The following is a 19,205-nucleotide window of genomic DNA, read 5'->3' on the forward strand; positions in this document are numbered from 1 at the left end:
TTATTTCAAACGTACTTTCTTATCAAACTTTTAGGAAGTCAATTAAAACTTCTCTCTTTGATAAATTTCTCTGACTCCATTTCTGCCTTGATGTATTTTTAAAACACTTCCAGATAAATTCGACTAATCTTAACATGCTAATGTAATTTCAAAATTTTTTTGTTATATCGTTGTCTATATACAGTCTCTTCCTCTGTAAACTGTAACTTCTACCCTGGCATCCTATATGTCTCTCATGATTGTTTAGATTGTAAGCTCATTTGAGCAGGGACTATCTCCTTTGTGACTTTGTACAGCGTTGTGTACATCTGGTAGTGCTTTAGAAATAATTGATAATAGTAGTAGCAGAGGTATTAAGTTGTTTGACAGGTCATATTACTGATACTGACTATAAGCCTGTCAAAGTAAAATTTATTCAGAATCCTAATAAGAGCCAACAATGAAACTAAAACGTGAAAAATAGAGCAGGCATATACGTTGAGAAGAAGACTATATGCCTCAAGTGCCCAGGGTCAATGGCCAGAACTTATCTTGGCCGTTAAACCCACAACTGAGCTATCATCGGGTACTGTCTTATTTTCTCAATATGCCTGTTTATTCTTTTTTTATCTTTTATCTTTTTTCTTTATGTAGATGTTTTATGTACTAGTTTTAGCATAAATTGATGTATCACTCTAAATAAATGCTGTAGATGTGCGGTACTTAGCTCGAGTAATCGACTGCCCGGCACACTTCTCACACTCAATCAGGACGGAAGATCTCCGTTTCGCTCTCTATACATTTCAAAGAGCTTCTTCAGAACAGCGAGAGGATTAGCTTCAATGCTACAATACAAATAAATGAAACATCTTTGTTACTAAAAAAATTTTCATTATTATGTTACTACTTAGTAACTATATCTATCATAGTTAAACTGTCCTAGAAAAACGTACATGGAAACAACGCCACCTTACATGATTTTAACCAATAAAAAAGTTATGGAAAATCCGTTTGTAAAGCTAAAACTTATGTCACTGGAGGGAATTTATGAATTAATTTTAAATGGTCATAAACTATAGTATAATGGTGGCTAGGGATGGTTAAGATGGGCTGGAGTGAGCTTTGATGGAGACTCCAGTAGATAGAACCTAAGCACACTCTGGGTTTCTGGCCCAGAAATAGCTAAGAAAAAGAACCATTTCAATTAAATTAATTTATGGAGCATGTATGGTTGGGCAGACTGGATGGACCATTCAGGTCTTTATCTGCCTTCATGTACTATGTTTTAAGCTGATAAAGCAGTTTATTCTGATCTTGATCAATTTTCTAAAGGTAGTAAATAGAAAATCTCTTAGACATTATTTAAAGAACATTACAGTATGGTGTGAATGTCTGGTAAAAATATCACAGAAACACTCCCCCCCCAAAAGCACAATGGTACTTCAAAGAAATCGAATAAATGTTTATTGGGAAAAGAACAGGACTGAGGCAAAAACTTTCTGCACTCCCAAGCACTGAATACCACAATAATTGGAAAAATAATATTGAAAAATATTAATAGTGAACGAAAGGGGCACTCAGTGTGAGGTGATAAGTTCAGGAGAGAGGTACCAAGACCCACTCAATTGCTTAAACAAGCCGTAGGCCACAGACTCCACGCTTTTAGCCGCACGCCATCATCGAGTGCCCCTATTTATGTGCTCATACAGTGAAAAGCCCTAGTGCCAAAATAGTGATAAATTAAGTTGAATCAAGTCAGTCAAGTCAATAAGCAAGAAAGTTTTGCCCCCATCCCGTGAGCCAAATGGAAGAGGAACTCACAGCAACAACGTTCATTCATTTATTTGAATCCTTCAAATTTACTGGTTAAAAAGATCACTTAACTGCATGGAAGGCCAGTCTCAGAAAAGTCATCACTCTGCTGAAGGTATTCGTTTTTCTGGAGCTGAAGAAACGATGACAAATAGAAGTCCGACCAAGCTCGGTTTCAAGGCAACGAGTCCCTTTGTCAGGGACCGCTTAAATTCAGTGACAGGACAGCTCATAGAAGGGACTATGAATGGAAAGAGTGTGAAACTAAGAACTGGTTCAACAGCTAAAGACTTTCAGTTTGAGAAACAGAACTGGAGCAAAACAGAGAGAGGGTGTGTGTGAATGTTTCTGGTGCCCTGTGATTGAGTAAAGAGGAATAAATATAAAATTTAGGATGGGTTAGTACGATATCTCAGTTACCCATCTGTTTTGGGGAAAGTTCGCTCACAGGAGCATGAAGAAGAAAGTCGCACTAAAAAGAATTTTACACATCAGGAAAGATAGGCTCTCTTGTTTATTTATTAAAGGTACATGTAGGGCGCAAAAAGTAAAGGAGGATTAAAGAAAAGTTGATATACCTATCTGGGCATTGTTCTTCAGCTGGCCCCCAATGGTCCAAGAGAGCTCTGGGAAGAGATAAGCTTGAACATTAAAATTCAAGGGTGCACCCTGCGATTACAAAGATATAGGGCTAGATTCACTAAAGCTCAGCTTATTGGGCGATCCGTGGCCGAGTCTTCCTGGGTGACCGATTCACAACGCGTCTTCAAGGATCTCACGTACGAGGAAAGGCTGAACAGATTGCGGCTATACTCTCTCGAAGAACGCAGAGAGAGGGGGGACATGATCGAGACATTTAAGTATATCACTGGTCGTGTAGAGGTGGAAGATGATATTTTCTTTCTTAAAGGAACCTCAGCCACAAGAGGGCATCCGCTGAAACTCAGGGGCGGGAAATTTCATGGCGACACCAGGAAGTATTTCTTCACAGAGAGAGTGGTTGACTATTGGAACAAGCTCCCAGAGCAGGTGATCATGGCCAACAGCGTGCCTGATTTCAAGAATAAGTGGGATGCCCACATCGGATCTCTACGAGGGAAGTGTAAAGGTATCGCCACCTGAGTGTGATCTCTAGGAGGGTAGTTAGGGAGGGTTAATAGAGTGGGCAGACTTGATAGGCTATAGCCCTTTTCTGCTGTCATTTTCTATGTTTCTATGTCCTCATGCAAATTAAGGTGATCGGAGGCACGCCCCACAGCGACCCCATGGATTGCTGCAGAATGATCCTGATGCATGCGCAGACTACATAAGAGAGGTCAAAACAAAGGGGGGGGGGTGGATTGGCATTCTCTTGTAGCAGCTGCTAAAGAAACTGCCACTGCAGACATAACACTCATGGAAGACAGGCAGGGCAAGACGAGGACAGGCAAGCTCAGGGCGGCACTAGCACAAAAGTTTGAGTAATGGAAGGTAGGGCGCGGGAAAGTTAGCAGCAACCCATCACTTGCAGGTTCCCCAGCTCCTCTGCGGCTGAGGGTCAGACATGTCTCTTCTCAGGATCAGCGAGCCTCCGACCACCGCAACCTGGGTGCGACGTTACCGGCCTCCACAATGATGCTCCCCACCGCCCGGCCAAGCTGCAGCCAGATTAGAACACACTTGATATTTTACTGGAATCCCCCCCCATTGCTCATTTCTTGTGGTCTAAGGAAGATGTAATTTCTTTTCCATGTGACAATTTCTCCTTATAATAATTGTTTTCTGTATTTCTGTAACCTCTTCCACAGCTTTGTAAAATGAGCCCTAAGAGTTTACTCCAGAGATTTAAAAAACAAACAACAACTTTTTATTTATTATTATTTTGAATTTACAAATACCACAAGCTTAAACTTGTTTCAATAATATACAGCAGAAACATAAAATTATTTCAGGATAAAGAAAAGAAATATATCATGCAATTCTTCCTTAGACCACGTAACCAGTGGGGAGTTACCAAAGAAAGATAAGGAGATCAATCAAGGTACTAAACCAAAAATTTAACACATTATCCAACTGTAATCTCATAAATCAGTCCAGATATTAAATAATCCTCTTCACATCTAAAAAAGGCTTTTAAATGTCCTGGAGCAACTCCCCTATAAGAAAAACCATAACATATTTAGATCCGCTAAGCTTTACGAAGCACTTACTGGGGTAAGTTAGTAAAAAAAAGTAGTTCCATGATATAAAGTATCTTTCTGCATACCTATAAAGGCTTTTCTCTAAGGAAATTAGATTGCAAATTACAAAAATATATCCTTAAAACTGCTTTCAAGTCTTGTTCTAAGACAAAGGGCTCCTTTTACTAAGCCATGCTAAAGGTTTAACGTGCGTAATAGCACGCGCTAAACTGCCGGATGCGCTAGCCGCTACCACCTCCTCTTGAGCAGGCGGTAGGTTTGGGCCAGCGTGGGGGTTAGCGTGTGATGAAAAGTCACGCGCGTTAACCCTGCTAGTGCGGCTTTGTAAAAGGAGCCCAAAATTAACAATCACAAGTGGTTCTCTACATTGCCTCAGATATGTATTCCTCCAAAAAGGATGAAAAATTATTCATATCTATCTGGCCAGATTGACCAGACTGTTTCTCCAAATTCCTTTGGGTATTTCTTGTAGACTGTAATATATAATATCTTCTGTTTACATGAGGAATACTGTCTGAGGAAAATACTAAAGTTTCCACAAGATAATTTTTGAGTATGTCAAATCGGATAACACCCTGGGATTTAGGGAAATTTATCATCCATTTGACTTCCTATTATAATTTTCCATTTACTACTCAATCTTCCTATGAAGTGTTATTTTATCCCTATTATTGCTGTTCATTTGAAGTCCTGGAGTGAATCAATTTGTTCCTGAATCTGCTGGAATTTGCTTAATGAGTTAAGTTTAATTTCCTCCACAGTTTAGAAACAAGAAAGGTTACCTCTTCTGTAGACTTCCTAACCATGGAGGTCAGTTCGCCTAAAGCTGTCCGAATGGAGTCCAAGGTAACCGTGGGGGTGGGGGGTATACAGAAAGGGCAGGATTAACCAATAGGCCAAGTAGGCATGTGCCTAGGGCCCGAAATGGTTGGGGGGGGGGGGGGCTGATGAAGGAGGGCATCAAGATTGTTTTTTCCAAATGGTGATGGGCTCCTCCAGCATCGATTGGCAACGCGAGCCCCACCCTGATTGGCAACGCACCCCCCCCCCCTCATTGATGGAAAGTAAGACAAGAAAGCAATGCAGGTAAGAAAGGCTGCTTGCCCATAGCTTCCATCTGATGCAGCATCCTGTTTCTGCCTAGGTGCATGTGGGGTGGGGCGGGGCAGGGGGGCCAGTGTACTTGGGTGCCTAGGGGCCCTCGACGAATTAATCCTGCCCTGTCCACAGCCACTGCTGCAGGGCTTCCAATTCCATTTTCATGGCACCCTATTGCTTCTGCAGTGTCGCCCCTTCTGGGATCCCTCACAGCTGATGACTGTGACGTCAGAGGTACTGTGGTCAGCTCCATTGCCCCTGCCAGACATAGAGGCAATAGAGCAGTGCCATGGACTGAAGAGGGCAGCACTCCTTCACTCCCCCCGCCCTCTTCCCTCCCAATCCATGTCAGGCTCGGAATCGCGTTTCTTCCGCCGCTGAGCGGCGCGCGGGGCTCTGAGCTGGCTCTCGCGAGAAGGGAAGCCGCTCAGCGCCCCGCGCGCGCGCGCCAGCTCTTTGACGCTCAGCAGAAGAAACGCTGTCTCGCGCAGCCACGAGCTTCTTCTCCCCTGTGGCGAGCTGACGTGGGAGGAATGGGGTTTGGGGTTTGGAATGGATTGGAGCCGCCTGAAAAGCGTTGCGAGTAAGTGCAGAGCGTTCGCGAGCTCAGCTCACCTGGCCGCCGAAACGTTGGCCTCGTGGGGTGGGCGGGAAGGCGCACGTGCGGCGCGAGCAGCCTCCCTCCTCAGGACGTAGCGCAGAAGCGAACGTTGCTGCCGTTGCAGGGTTCCATGTCCGAACGAGCGTTTGTGGCACGAGCCCCCCCCTTCCACTGGCGAAACGGCTCGGGGCCGTTCAGTCCCTCGCTAAACTTCCAGAAGCTGCCTTTTCAGTCCATCTGCCTACGGCACGTGGGAGCATTTGGAGCCTAGCGCGAGCCCAGCTGACGAACCGCACAATCAATAACACCAGATGCAGAAAACAAATAAATAAATAAATAAATAAAGGTGGCAGAAAGTGAAGGAAAGGCAAAGAGCAGATGGATAAGGTGGCAATTAAAGGCACAGAGAGAAGGAAGAAGTCTGGCACCCAAATCACCAGGCAGCAAAGGTAGGGCAAATGATTTCATTTTAACTTTATATTGGCTGTCTATATGTTGCACTGTTGAGGAAAAAAAATGCATGTGTTTCTTTTCCTCTGGGGTTGCAGAGTCTTGAATCTTAGGGTTTCATTTGTATATATTAAATTACTACTTTTAGTTTGTGCTCCTGAATTTGCACCTGGGTTATCTGTGTGCTTTGTGTAGTTTTTTTGTGGTTTACCATTATGTATTGTTAATAAGATTATATTGTGTGTGTGTATATATATGAAAAATTAATGTACAAAATGGTATTACAATTAGTATTATTATGGGGGCGGGGTCTGGGGGTGGAGCTTGCCCCCCCCCCCCAAACAAAAAAGTGTTCCGCTGCCAATGCTGAGTTTGCTTCTCCAGAAATAATAGAGTCCCAATGGTGTAATAGTTAATCTTTTGCTGCACCAGTGATGAGTTACTGGCTGGAGGGGGAACGGCCTTCATAACCTCATTCCACTTCATATGAGCATAATTCTCTTCAAAAGTGGAATATAATTTATTATTTTATTCAATTTTCTATTCTGTTCTCCCCTGGGAGCTGAGAACGGTTTACAATTAATTTATTCAGGTACTCAAGCATTTTCCCTGTCTGTCCTGGTGGGCTCACAGTCTATCTAATGTACCTGGGGTAATTTGGGGATTTGAACCCCAACGTAGGTTTGAACCCACAACCTCAGGGTGTTGAGGCTGTAGTTTTAACCACACACAGCAGCAAAAAGGTAAGCTCCCGCAGCTCAACAGGTATCTGCCGCTATCTTGGCCACGCCCCAGTACTCCAGAGTTGAATCCAAAAGTGTGAGTGTTTTGCAAATGTGAAGTTAGAGTTCTGCTGGGAAGACATAATATTGCTAATTGAAAGCTTCTATACCACTACTAATGTCTATTCAGAGTGGTTTTTAACTGAAACATTTTATAATCATTATTGAATATTCTGGTGACATCTTATTTGTGCAACCAATACAACTTTAATACTCTTGTAGTATTATTTAATAATTGTGTATCTTAAATGGTTGGTGTTGTTAATTGTGGACTTAAAATCAATTATGATAAAATGGAAGCGCTCTTGCTGAGCACACCATCGCCTGGTGATTGGCAGGCCACCTTAGGGGTTGGTATAGCACAGTCTCAACTTAAATATCTTGGTGTGCTCTTGAGTTCCAATCCCAGCGAGCTTTATGCTTGTAACATCTTACCAGCTTTCGATAAAATCGGGCAATTGTGCTTAAAGTGGCACGACTTACCTCTGACTCTTGGTGAAAATGGTCATTTTCCCTAAATTGCTTTGTAGGGAATACCGGGGGGACTGCACATTTGCAGACTGGGCACAGGTACTAAATCAGGAGGTTTTTCACAACATTTACACGATGGTAAAAAACAGTTCTCTTCAAGAAACTCAATTTTGTAATCTCCATAGAGCTTATCTTACTAAATCTAGGGAGGCTCGGGTGGGTCTTTGGCAGGATGCTCTTTGTCTCAAAAGTGGTACTTCTCCGGGTATTTTGATACATACCTTTTTCACCTGTGTTAAGCTGACTCTGGACTGATATCTTTGGGCTGCTGGAACAAACGAACGGGCACCTGCTGACCTGGAACTCTGCTGCTCTGCTGCTAGGGGACTTACAAACTCTGGATCAACATCTCCCCTCTGCAGCGCAAAAGTTCATCTATACTGTACAGCTATTTTCTTGAGAAGAAGACTGTCTCCCCCCCCCCCCTCTTTTACTAAGGTGCGCTATGCTTTTTAGTGCATAGTAAATATTAGCACGAGCTAATCACACGCTAAACACTAATGCATGCATGTTATCCTATGGATGCGTTAGCAGTTAGCGCATGTGTTGATTTAGTGTGCGCTAAACACGCACTAAAACGCTTAGCGCACCTTTGTAAAAGAGGGCCTGTGTTGCAGAATTGGGTGTTGGCTGACGAGAATGAGGGATTATGCTCAGTTTGACCAACATTGTCTTTCTATAGAATGGACTCAATATTGTGCTCTCTGGACTCATTTTTTTGTCTCTCTGTCCCCTTTGAGTGGTTTCTTAGACTGCTGACTATTGGTTTTGTTTTCCTTTTTTTGGTGGTACTGATATTTCTTTCTCAGCCCTTATATATTCTTTTTTTTTGCTTTCACCTCATGGGTCTGTTGTTCCTGCTAGACATGCTTTGTGAGGTCCAATCTGGATACTGGGATATTGCTAGTTTCACTACTTCCCGGGTTGCTTGGGTGACTTGTATGTGTGTGATTGGTTGTGGTTTGGATGTTGGATCAATGTTAGATTAGGGCAGGGGTAGGGAACTCCAGTCCTCGAGAGCCATATTCCAGTCGGGTTTTCAGGATTTCCCCAATGAATATGCATTGAAAGCAGTGCATGCAAATAAATCTCATGCATATTCATTGGGGAAATCCAGAAAACCCGACTGGAATACGGCTCTCGAGGACCGGAGTTCTCTACCCCTGGATTAGGGTGTAGAGGGGGTAGGGGAGATTTCGGGGGGGATGGGGGGATCTTTCTTTGTTTCTTTCTTTGTGTAAATCAGAAAAGCTGCTTTGATGCTATTTTTCTTATGTCAATGCATTTCTTTTTCCTTCTGCATAGTTTATACTGCTGTGTATTGTTTCATGCCTCTGCATGTTTGTTGTTATATTATTGTTTGGGCAGAAATGTGGTTTGTTATCCATGCAATATAATGTGTTCCATTGTTATGGTGTCATTATATTTATTAGGACAGAGAAAAGATGAAAATTACCTATTCAAACTCACTATTGGAATTATTGATGAAAAAACACAGCGGACGTCTGCCTCGCGTCTAACAAAGAGCCGCAATTACGATAGTTGAAACGGCATTGAAATCCAAGTTAGACAAGGGTTTCTTACGTCTACATAATACACGATATTTAGACGCAGGCATTCGCTCAGGTAGCGCCTATCTAGCGTCCCCATTTGACACGCCCACGGAACGCCCACGTCCAGAGCTGGAGACGGGACTATGCTTTTGATAGACGTCAGTTCGTGAAGTACCTCATAGGGACGTCATTGTGTCGTTAATTACCCAATTAACATTAATTAAGACCCTTAACTCCGTAATTATTCACTTACATCGGATGTCCAAAGCACACCTAAGTTAAACGCAGTAATAGAGAATTTACCCCAATGTGCTAAGTGTGTTGAGCTTAGGGGTGAATATGTGAAATAGCTTGTAAGTTTCATGGCTCCACATCATTCCTGTCTTGAATGGACTGAGAATTTTTCAGCACCCCCTGGTATACAGTAGGGTGGTCCTCTGTAGTATTTTTTTCAGTCGTCGCTCTGCAACTATGGAATTCCCACCCAATACACATAAGGGAAGAACGTCTTATTGATAGGTTTAAAAGCAAGTTAAAATGCTTTTTATTAAAGATGCTTTTGACTGCTAATTTTTTAGAATCATATTTCACTTTTAATTTCAACTAGATCTTTTATCGATGTTGCTTCCTTCCCTATTGTTTTATTCATATTAGTCTCATTTACTATCATATATTGTATTTCTTCCCCCACTTCCCTTTCGGGTCTGTTTTTGTCTAGTAATTGGTCTATGTTATTGACACTCCCCATATTGTGTGATGTATTATGTTTTTTAGACTTGTTCATCGCGTTGTATTAAGATTAAGCAATCCCTCAAATTTTAATAAAACTTGAAAAAAAATCAGCCTTGTCAAATCTTGTCTCTACAAGGCTTGCTTATGTCCATTTGGTATGTCTTACTCATGTGTCAAACTTCAGCTTGATTAGACAGTATTTAGAGGTCACTTCAGCATACACTATAGAGTGTGAGCCTTCGGGACAGTAAGGGAATTTTTCAAGTACCTTTCTTATTTCTAATCTTAATGTATATTTTCTGTAAACCGCTTAGAACCTAACGGATGTAGCGGTATATAAGAAATAAATTACATTACATTACAATTACATTGTGTGTTAGCAACTAATAAACATGATTTTAAAAAAGCATCCATTTCTAAGGGGATTTACACATTTAAGGCCTTCTTGCCCAACTCTAGATAGGGGGTAGAAGTGGGATAGGGCCTTGAGTTGCCCCTGAGAATATGGCTGAAGGAGACATGATTGAGACATTTAAGTACATCACGGGACGGGTCGAGGTGGAAGATGATATCTTTCTTCTCAGGGGACCCTCGACCACAAGAGGACATCCGCTCAAACTCAGGGGAGGGAAGTTTCGTGGAGACGCCAGGAAGTACTTCTTCACGGAGAGAGTGATCGAGCATTGGAACAAGCTTCCAGTGCAGGTGGTCGAGGCACGCAGCATCCCAGACTTCAAGAACAAATGGGATACCCATGTGGGATCCCTACGAGGTCATGCCAAGGGATAGGGTCACTAGGACTTGAATGAGCGGGTCAGTAGAGTGACAGTATAATTACAATTATACTTAAGGGGTCAGAAGACTTAAGAGGGTGGGTAAATAGTGTGGGCAGACTTGATGGGCTATATGGCCCTTATCTGCCGTCATCTTTCTATGTTTCTATGTTCCACCTTGTGTGTCAAATACCCACATACTGGTCCTGCCAGAAATGGAGGTGTGGGAAGGCCTACTCATCTTCAATTACGAAAATTTATACCACCAGTGCAGTTTTATTTCTGGTAAGGGTCAAGGGTGCTATTGTTAGAGCTGGTGGTTAGTTTCCTGAAAATTAAATGAGGCAAAAATGAACTATATTTTGGTTTTCTTTTATTTTGCTTCTGAAATGAAAAACAAAAACATCTTTCTACTCTGCTCTTGCATTTTCCTAATGAGCCCAAGAAATGCTAAGCTGGGCCAGGCTATAGTTCCATCAAGCCCTGCATCCTGTCTCCAGCAATGGTCAATCCAAGTCACAAGCACCTAGCAGGTCCCAGAGAATAGATGCAGTTCCTTCCCAGAGATGACTGGTAGCCATTTAAGGTCTATTTGCCTAATAATAGTTTATGGACCCTTCTTGTAGGAAATTATCCAAACTCCTTTCAACAACGGCTCTGTCAAATTCCACAGTTTCATTGTTCACTGAGTGCAAAAATACTTCCTCTGTTTTAAATCCACTATCTGTTATTTTTAAGGAGGATCACCTAGTCCTTGTACAATATGAAGAGTTACATAACCATTTCTTATCCCATTCATGATTTGTAAATATCATTTTCCTCTCTGTCACCTGTTCTGCAAACTGAAGAGCCCTAATCTGTTCAGCCTTTCTACATATGAGCCTTTTTATCATTTTTGCTCTCTGTACTTTTTCCCAATTCCGCTGTGCATTGTTCGAAAAAGGAATTATTTAGAAAGGAATGGAAAAATAACATGAAGACTAATATAATGCCTTTGAAAGCTACAATTGAGCTTGAATATTGTGTGCAGTTCTATTTTTCTGACAGCTCTTTGTTTTTAAGATTGCTGCTGCACACTGAGCTGAGGATTGCAAAGTATCTTTTGTTAGACCAGTCCAGACCAGCAACATCTACCTTCCTCCAGCAGGAGGAGACAGAACAAAACCACTCGTTCCCTACATACACTGGTGCTGCAGGGAGTTGATCAGGGTTTGCTTTGTGTCCAGTTAAAGATCTGGCTACGCAGCAGGGAAGAGCAACTCTGGTGGCCATTGACTTGGTATTGGACAAAGAAACAAATTCCAACAAGTCTGCAGTGAATCCAAGACAAAGAAGAGACCTGCAGACCACTGTACAAGATGCAGGCAATGTTTATTTCAATAAACAATTTATGTCAAATAGACCACCTTTTAACAGGTAAAGGGACCCGACATGCTCCGTGTTTCGATCAAGATGTCTCCATCAGGGCTCCCTAAGTTGGTTGAAGGAGATATGTGTTCACAACAATTTTGCCTGTCACAGCAGTGACACGCCACCACAAATACCACAGCCCATAGATCAGGCAAAATTGTTGCAAACACATATCTCTTTCAACCATCTTAGGGATGAAGATGTGTTGATCGAAACACAGGCCGTGTCAGGTCTCTTTACCTGTTAAAAGGTGGTCTATGTGATGCAACAAATTGTTTATTGAAATAAACATTGCCTGCATCATGTACAGTGGTCTACAGTTCTCTTCGTTGTCTTGGGGCCATTGACTTGGCCATGGAGCAAGGTTTTGGAACTTTATTTATTCAATTTTCTATACCATTCTCCCAGGGGAGCTCAAAATGGTTTACATGAATATATTCAGGTACTCAAGCATTTTTCCCTATCTGTCCCAGTGGGCTCACAATCTAATATACCTGTGGCAATGGGGGACCAAGTGGCACTAAATGCTCTGACGTTCATAGAATTCCTTTGAACATTGGAGCAGCATTAGTGCATTTAGCTCTCCAGGCCATGATAGAAACTTCTACAGCAGCTTAGTAAAAGGGGCCCTAATTCTGGGTCTAAGACAGGCAGGGTTAAGTGATTTGTCCCAAATCACAAGGAGCTGCAGGTTTCCCTCCTTCACAACTTGCTGCTCTAACCATTAGGTTCTGTAGGTGTGAGCCAGATGCCTACATTGTAGGCAATGTTCACCACATCGAATTAAAAAAAAAAACCTTGCTTCCCAATCGGTCCATTAGACAGCGGTAGGATGCCTCTCCCCTAAGCTGTCTCTTATCCAAGATGAAGAGCCATAACCTTTTCTCATGACAGTTCTATCCCCTTGTAATCTCATCTTTATTAGAAACAAACAAGAACAATGAAGAGACCAACAGAAGTCATAGTAAATAACAGCAGATAAAGACCTGAATGGTCCATCCAGTTTGCCCAATAGTCTTACTTATTATACAGTATATTCATGGTTAAATTATCTTTTCTTTAACATTTCTGGGTAATAGATCATAGAAGTCGGCCTGGTACTGTCTTTAGGTTCCCACTGCTGGAGTTACTTACGTTCCTGTACTCCCTGTGCTGAGCGCCTTTGGCTCAAATCTTGCACATATGCTGACTTTCTTCACTTTAAACTTATGATGACCTCCTTTAATTCTGTGCTTACACTGGTCAACAACAATCTAAAAACAAGAATCAAAAAATTAACAACCAAAGATTACAAAAATCATAAAATGTAGATGTAAGACTGGAAAAATATGGCAATTATCTCTTGTGGAAGGAGGAAAGTCTCAGACCATTTTCACATGCCAGCCCACTGGCCATTCAGCTAATGTGGACAATAATTTCACATTAGCTGAATGGCCAGTGGGCTGGCATGTGAAAATGGACACATGATCTGAGGCTTTCCTCCTTCCACAAGAGATAATTGACATATTTTTCCAGTCTTACATCTACAGTCTTACACTGATCAAGCAAGACTACTACATCCAACTAACTCCCTTTCTTCCAACTCCCATCGTCTTTTTGCCACGCTGAACTCCCTCCTCAAAGCGCCCCCACCTCCGACCCCTCCTCTCTCTCCCCAGACTATGGCTGATTACTTCAATGACAAGGTTCACAAGATTGCCCTTGAATTCACTACAAAGTCGCATCCTTCTCCCCTACCCACCATCCACCCTCCTGACCTTCAAACTCACACCACCCCTTCATCCTTCATCTAAACAACTCAGGAAGCTCCCCTTACCTGGTCCCACCCTCTCAACCCTTCATCGACTACCACTGACTTTTTTTTTTTCCTTTGAAATCACAGAGGAAGAAACTGCACAATCTCTGTCTTCAGTCAAGTCAGCCCTGTCTTCAGCCAAGCCTACATGCCCCTCAGACCCTATTTCCACCCCTCTACTTGACCCCCATCTCACATACTGTTATCCCTCCCATCTGCCATATTCTCAACCTATTCATTTCCACTGCAACTGTCCCTGCTACCTTCAAACATGTGGTGGTTAAGCTGATTTTCAAGGAAACCTTTGATAGACCCCACCTGTTCAGCCAGCTATCGCCCTGTCTCCCTTCTTCCGTTCCTATCCAAGCTACTCGAGTATGCTGTTCTCCATAGCTGCCTGGACTTCCTTTTAACTCGACAGATTCTTGATCCTCTACAATCTGGCTTTCAACCCCAAAACTCCACAGAGACTGCCCTCACCAAAGTCTGCAGTAACTTGTTCATGGCCAGATATAAGGGCCTTTACTTGATCCTCCTTGACCTGTCTTCTGCCTTTGATACTGTTAATCACAGCTTACTCCTTGATATGTTATCCTCACTTGGATTCTGCGAATCTGTCCTCTCCTGGTTTGCCTCCTATCTCTCCCATCCCATTGCACCTTTAGTATATGTGTTGGTGGATCCTCTTCTGCTGCTACCCCACTAGCAGTTGGCATCCCCAGGTTTCTGTCATAGGACCTCTTCTCTTCTTTCTCTACACCTCTTCCCTCGATGCCCTGATCTTCTCCCATGGCTTCCAGTATCACCTATATACTGATGACTCCCAAATCTACCTCGCTACACCTGAAATTTTACCTAAAGTTCAAAATAGTCTCTGCCTGTTTGGCTGACATTGCTGCCCGGATGTCCTGCTGTCATCTGAAACTAAACATGTCCAAGACTGAGCTGCTCCTCTTTCCTCCTAAACCCTCTTCTCCTCCTCAGTAAATAATACTGTCATTGTTCCAATCTCCTTTGCTTGTAACTTTGAAGTCTTCTTTGATGCTGACCTCTCATTTTCTATGCACATCCAACAAACTGCTAAGGCCTGTCACTTCTCTCTCTACAACATCATCAAAATTTGCCCTTCCTCTCTTGCACATTACCTGGACCTTTGTCCACACTCTCGTAACCTCATGTTTAGATTACTGCAATCTACTTCTAACTTGCCTCCCACAGTGCTGCCTCTCTCCCCTGCAATCTGTTTAAAACTCTGCTGCATGACTCATCTTCTACCAACCTCGCTACACTCATGTCACCCCTATCCTTAAATCACTTCACTGGCTCCCTATCCGCCTTCACATACAGTTCAAACTCCTATTGCTGACCTACAAGTGTGTTCATTCTGCTGCCCCTCAATATCTCTTTTCTCGCCTTATACACCTCCCAGAGAACTCCGTTCTGCAGATAAGCTGCTCTTTGCTGTATCCTTCTCTACTGCCAATTTCAGGCTTTGTTCCTTTCATCTAGCTGTCCCCTATGCCTGGAATAAATTACCCGAGTTTGTCCACCAAGCCCCTTCCCTTGTTTAAAAGCAGACTGAAAATCCACTTTTTTGATATAGCCTTCAATCCATAACCCTACTCACCACTGCCCTCCAATCTAGCCAGCAAATTAACCTCTCCCTTTAACTGTATCCATGACATCCTGTTTGTCTGTCTGTCTTGTATGTTTAGCTTGTAAGCTCTTTGAGCATGGACTGTCTTCTTTGTGATTCTGTACAGTGCTGCGTACGTCTGGTAGCGCTATAGAAATTATTATTATTATTAGTGGTTAATTTGATCATGTCTTGATCATTATTACCAAGAAGATCCAACATTGTTACTTCTTGCATGAATTCCTGTTTTCCACTAAGGACTAGATCTAAAATAGTTGTTCTTGTTGTTCCTAAACCAGCTGCTCCTTGAAACAATCATTTATTTCATTTAGGAACTTTACTTCCTCAATGATTCCTAATGTGACATTTATTCAGTCAATATTGGGGTAATTAAAATGCTGTTTGAATATTTAATCATGACATTTAATCACAGATATTTAATCATGGCAATACTAAATTGCATGAACATTTAATCATGCAAAAATTAATCCCTGTCGCATTTAATTACGTCAACACTTTATCGTGTGACTATTTATCACATCGGGTGTAATCCACTAGTGGTGAATACTTTAACAAACATTGCACTATATCCATTGTGCCATAGGTGATGTGTTATAAAGTGATATTTGACAAATCATCAAAAGGAAGAGAGACTGTTGTTCACAAAAATTTGAAATATATAAAACATTATGATTATGTAAATGGAGAGATTCAGTGGCTTTGTTTACTTTACCAGAGCTGCAAATATTGAGCCTGGTTGAAGATTTGTAGTTTATGCTATAAAAAATTGGTAAAACTCTCCCTTTAAACCCAATACAAGGATGACTATTGCACTGAAGTTTCAAAAATTAGGTGAAGGGGTTTCAGTACAGGCTCAATTATCCCTACGAGTGACCAAAAGCCCCAGGCAGGTATTCATAGGTGACTAGCACCAGACCCAAGGGTGTAAATAAACCCTGCCCAGTACATCATAATTACCCTTGTTTTAAAACATTTAATTAATAACATTAAATAAATATAAAGTGCAAACATGTATCCAATAAGGGGATAAAAGGAAGGGAAGGTGTTTGAAAGCCCCACAAAAATCAATATCAAAAAATCATCAAAAATTGGTGAAGGGAACAATCAATAAGGCTCCAACTTCTTAAATTCATAAGTATGTAAGTTAATGGGTTCATAAATTCATCAATTCAAAGAGTTCATGTCATATCACCATTATGTCTCCGTTCTTCAATTAATGGAAAGTAAATAGGAAGATTCATGAAAAATACTTCAAAAATGCATCAGTCAATCAATCAGTTAATACACTTAGCTGGATCTTCGATTTCATCAGTTCAAATTCATGTCACCACCATATCTTCACTCAACAAGGCCCCGTTTCGTTATCTTCTTCAGGAGGGAGAGTTAATGAAGAGATGGTGAATCATCTAATCCTGGAGTTTGGAGTGAAAATACAACAGGCCCTGCTCTGCTGCCAGTGGCACAATTACGCTGGAACCGAAGGAAAAGGTACAATGGCATCCGAGGCGTTCAAAAACATCCAAGGACCCCGCCCACAGCAATGCCTCGGACGCCATTGTGCCTTTTGCCTTCAGTTCCAGCGTGATTGTGCCGCTGGCAGCAGAGCAGGGCCTGTTGTATTTTCGCTCCCAGCTCTAGGATCACAACTGGACAGATCAGGATGGGGTGGAGTGGGGCTTCAATGACAACTTCAAAAGTAGGGGAACAAGGCCAGTGCCAGGCAGACTTCTGCAGTCTGTGCCATGCAAATGGCAAGGACAAATCAATAACAAGTATGCATACCAGACATCCGGATTTCCCTGGACATGCGCAATGTCCTCCTGCCCAATGAGAGCAGGCAGCGGGGGGGCGGGTCTAGGGGGGGTCCAGATTTTTCCTTTTAAAAGCCCTGGTGGTCCAGCAGTGAACAGGGGCTGGAGTGATCCTCCATGCCGAGATGCTATCTAAAATGGCTGCTGCGAGTTCCTGCAGTCTTGCAAGGATTTTGCTCTCCATACAAAAAAGCTGTAAAAAATGATCCAAAAATTTAGAAAAAGGCTCCTGTCAACCTTTTATAAGGAGAGCAAAATCCTACATTAAAGATATGCCATTCGCGTCTTAAGGAAGATAATGTACAATCAGTAACCGATTTGACATAATTGGAGATTTTGGTTACTCTGGATGTGATAGCGTTGTATACCAGTCTAAAGGTTTGTGGAAGATATTTTAAGAGATCCGTCTGAGCGGGTTCCCACTTCTTTTCTGATGGTGCTAGCAAATTTTGTGCCGACTAGGAATTGTTTTAGATTTGACAACCAGCTATAGGGGTAGCTATAGGAATTATAGCAGCCCCTAGCATTGCTAATTTATTTATGACTCTGAAAGCCCCAAGAGCTAGTCTCGACGGGCGACATTAACGCGGGACTGGGTGGCCCGCGGTGTCGCCCGTGGGACTAGCTGAGGCAGGGAAGGGGGGCGAGGTAGTGTGCCCGAGGGAGGGCGGTCCGCGTCACGGCCGAGGGGGATTGTGGGTGGGAGGGCTTAAAAGGCGGCTCTCGGAGGACCCGAACAGTTCGGTCCTCCAAAGCGGCTTTCCCGCCCGCCCGCCCGCCCTTTTGTTTGAGGTAGGGTTGGTGTGACGGCGGTATCCCGAGCTACTGGCTAATGGGCTCATCAAGGGATGAGCGGTGGGCCGGCTGGGAGCTGCGCCTGGTGGGTCGGATGACCCTGGATAATGGGGCATGTGGGGGACATGCCACCCCTCGGACCCTTGCTTAGATGGCGGGGTCGGGGGCCAATTACATCCAATGGTAGCTCGGGATCCAGGTCACAATGGTGATACCATTGTTATGGGTTATTGTTAATGTGTTATTTATGGTTGTTAATTTATATATACTATGTATGTTATAATGTTATATGAATATGTTTAATATTCAATAAACAGGGCTGCGGCCAGGTACTACCAACAGAAGTGTATTGTATCATTGAGATCGGAAAGGTGTGTTAGGAAAGGGGGGGTAAAGTGCTATGTAGAAGCGGGTCACTCCAGGTCCCGCTGTTAAGTTTGAGGAAGAATAGTTATAGCCCACTGTTCAGTTCTGTAGTATTCTATTTTGGCCATAGTTCATTGATAACATGTTTTTAATTTGGACTGCTACACAGGAGGAGCTTTAGCAATTTACAGGATGGTTGAACAGTCTTAATCCTCGCCTGCAGTTCATGTTCACTTATGATCGACAAGCCTTCTTGGACACTACAGTACTTAGGAAGGGTTCAATTTTGGATACTACAGTACATCATAAGGCAGAGAGAAATAATTTTTTTGGCTTATAGGAGCTGTCAATATTCAAGTTTGAAATCAGTTCTTCCTAGAAGTCAATTTTTCCATAATCGTAGAATTTGTTCTTGTTTGGAGAATTTCAAGAGTGAAGCATTAATTCTAAAGAAAAAAGTTTTTAGCCAGAAGGTACCCACAGACTGTCATTCCTAAAGCTTTTTTATGTGCTTTGTATGCCAATAGAGACTTATTGCTACTGGATAATCCAAAGAAAGATTCTGCTAATCATGTGTGTGCACTTTCTTATTCTATTTAGGCACATGCCAAACGGAAAATCTGGCAACCCTACATATGTAGTTTCACATAGCTGCGCTCTATTGAGTCCTTAAACCCCTAACGATCCCTTCTATTCCCCCAATGACTACAATTCCTTTGCCCACAGCCCAAGACCTAGGGTTGAACTTTGTGAGCAGAGTTACTACCCTAGACACATGCCAGTTGTTAATTCCTGTCTCACTGGATCTTCCTCTGCAACCACCTCAGTTTTCTGGGGGAATTCACCGCCCTCTTCTTTCATGCCCTTACCACAGTCATTG

The 19,205-nt window shown here is 42.6% G+C and overlaps 1 protein-coding gene across 2 annotated transcripts in view; it reads left to right on the top strand.

The window, feature by feature from the left end:
• Positions 1-5,535: 5,535 nt before the first annotated feature.
• Positions 5,536-19,205, top strand: part of TMEM132E (transmembrane protein 132E) — a 714,010-nt gene continuing 700,340 nt past the window's right edge. For both annotated transcript variants that reach the window (XM_033921532.1, XM_033921531.1), the window contains exon 1: positions 5,536-6,119. Coding sequence is in view for 1 of the 2 variants with exons in the window: in XM_033921531.1 (XP_033777422.1) it covers positions 6,049-6,119 (71 nt within the window). In the remaining variant the exon portion in view is untranslated. The remainder of the gene's footprint in view (positions 6,120-19,205) is intronic.

Source organism: Geotrypetes seraphini, chromosome 15 (genome assembly GCF_902459505.1).
Source record: "Geotrypetes seraphini chromosome 15, aGeoSer1.1, whole genome shotgun sequence".
Classification (NCBI taxonomy): Eukaryota; Metazoa; Chordata; class Amphibia; order Gymnophiona; family Dermophiidae; genus Geotrypetes; species Geotrypetes seraphini.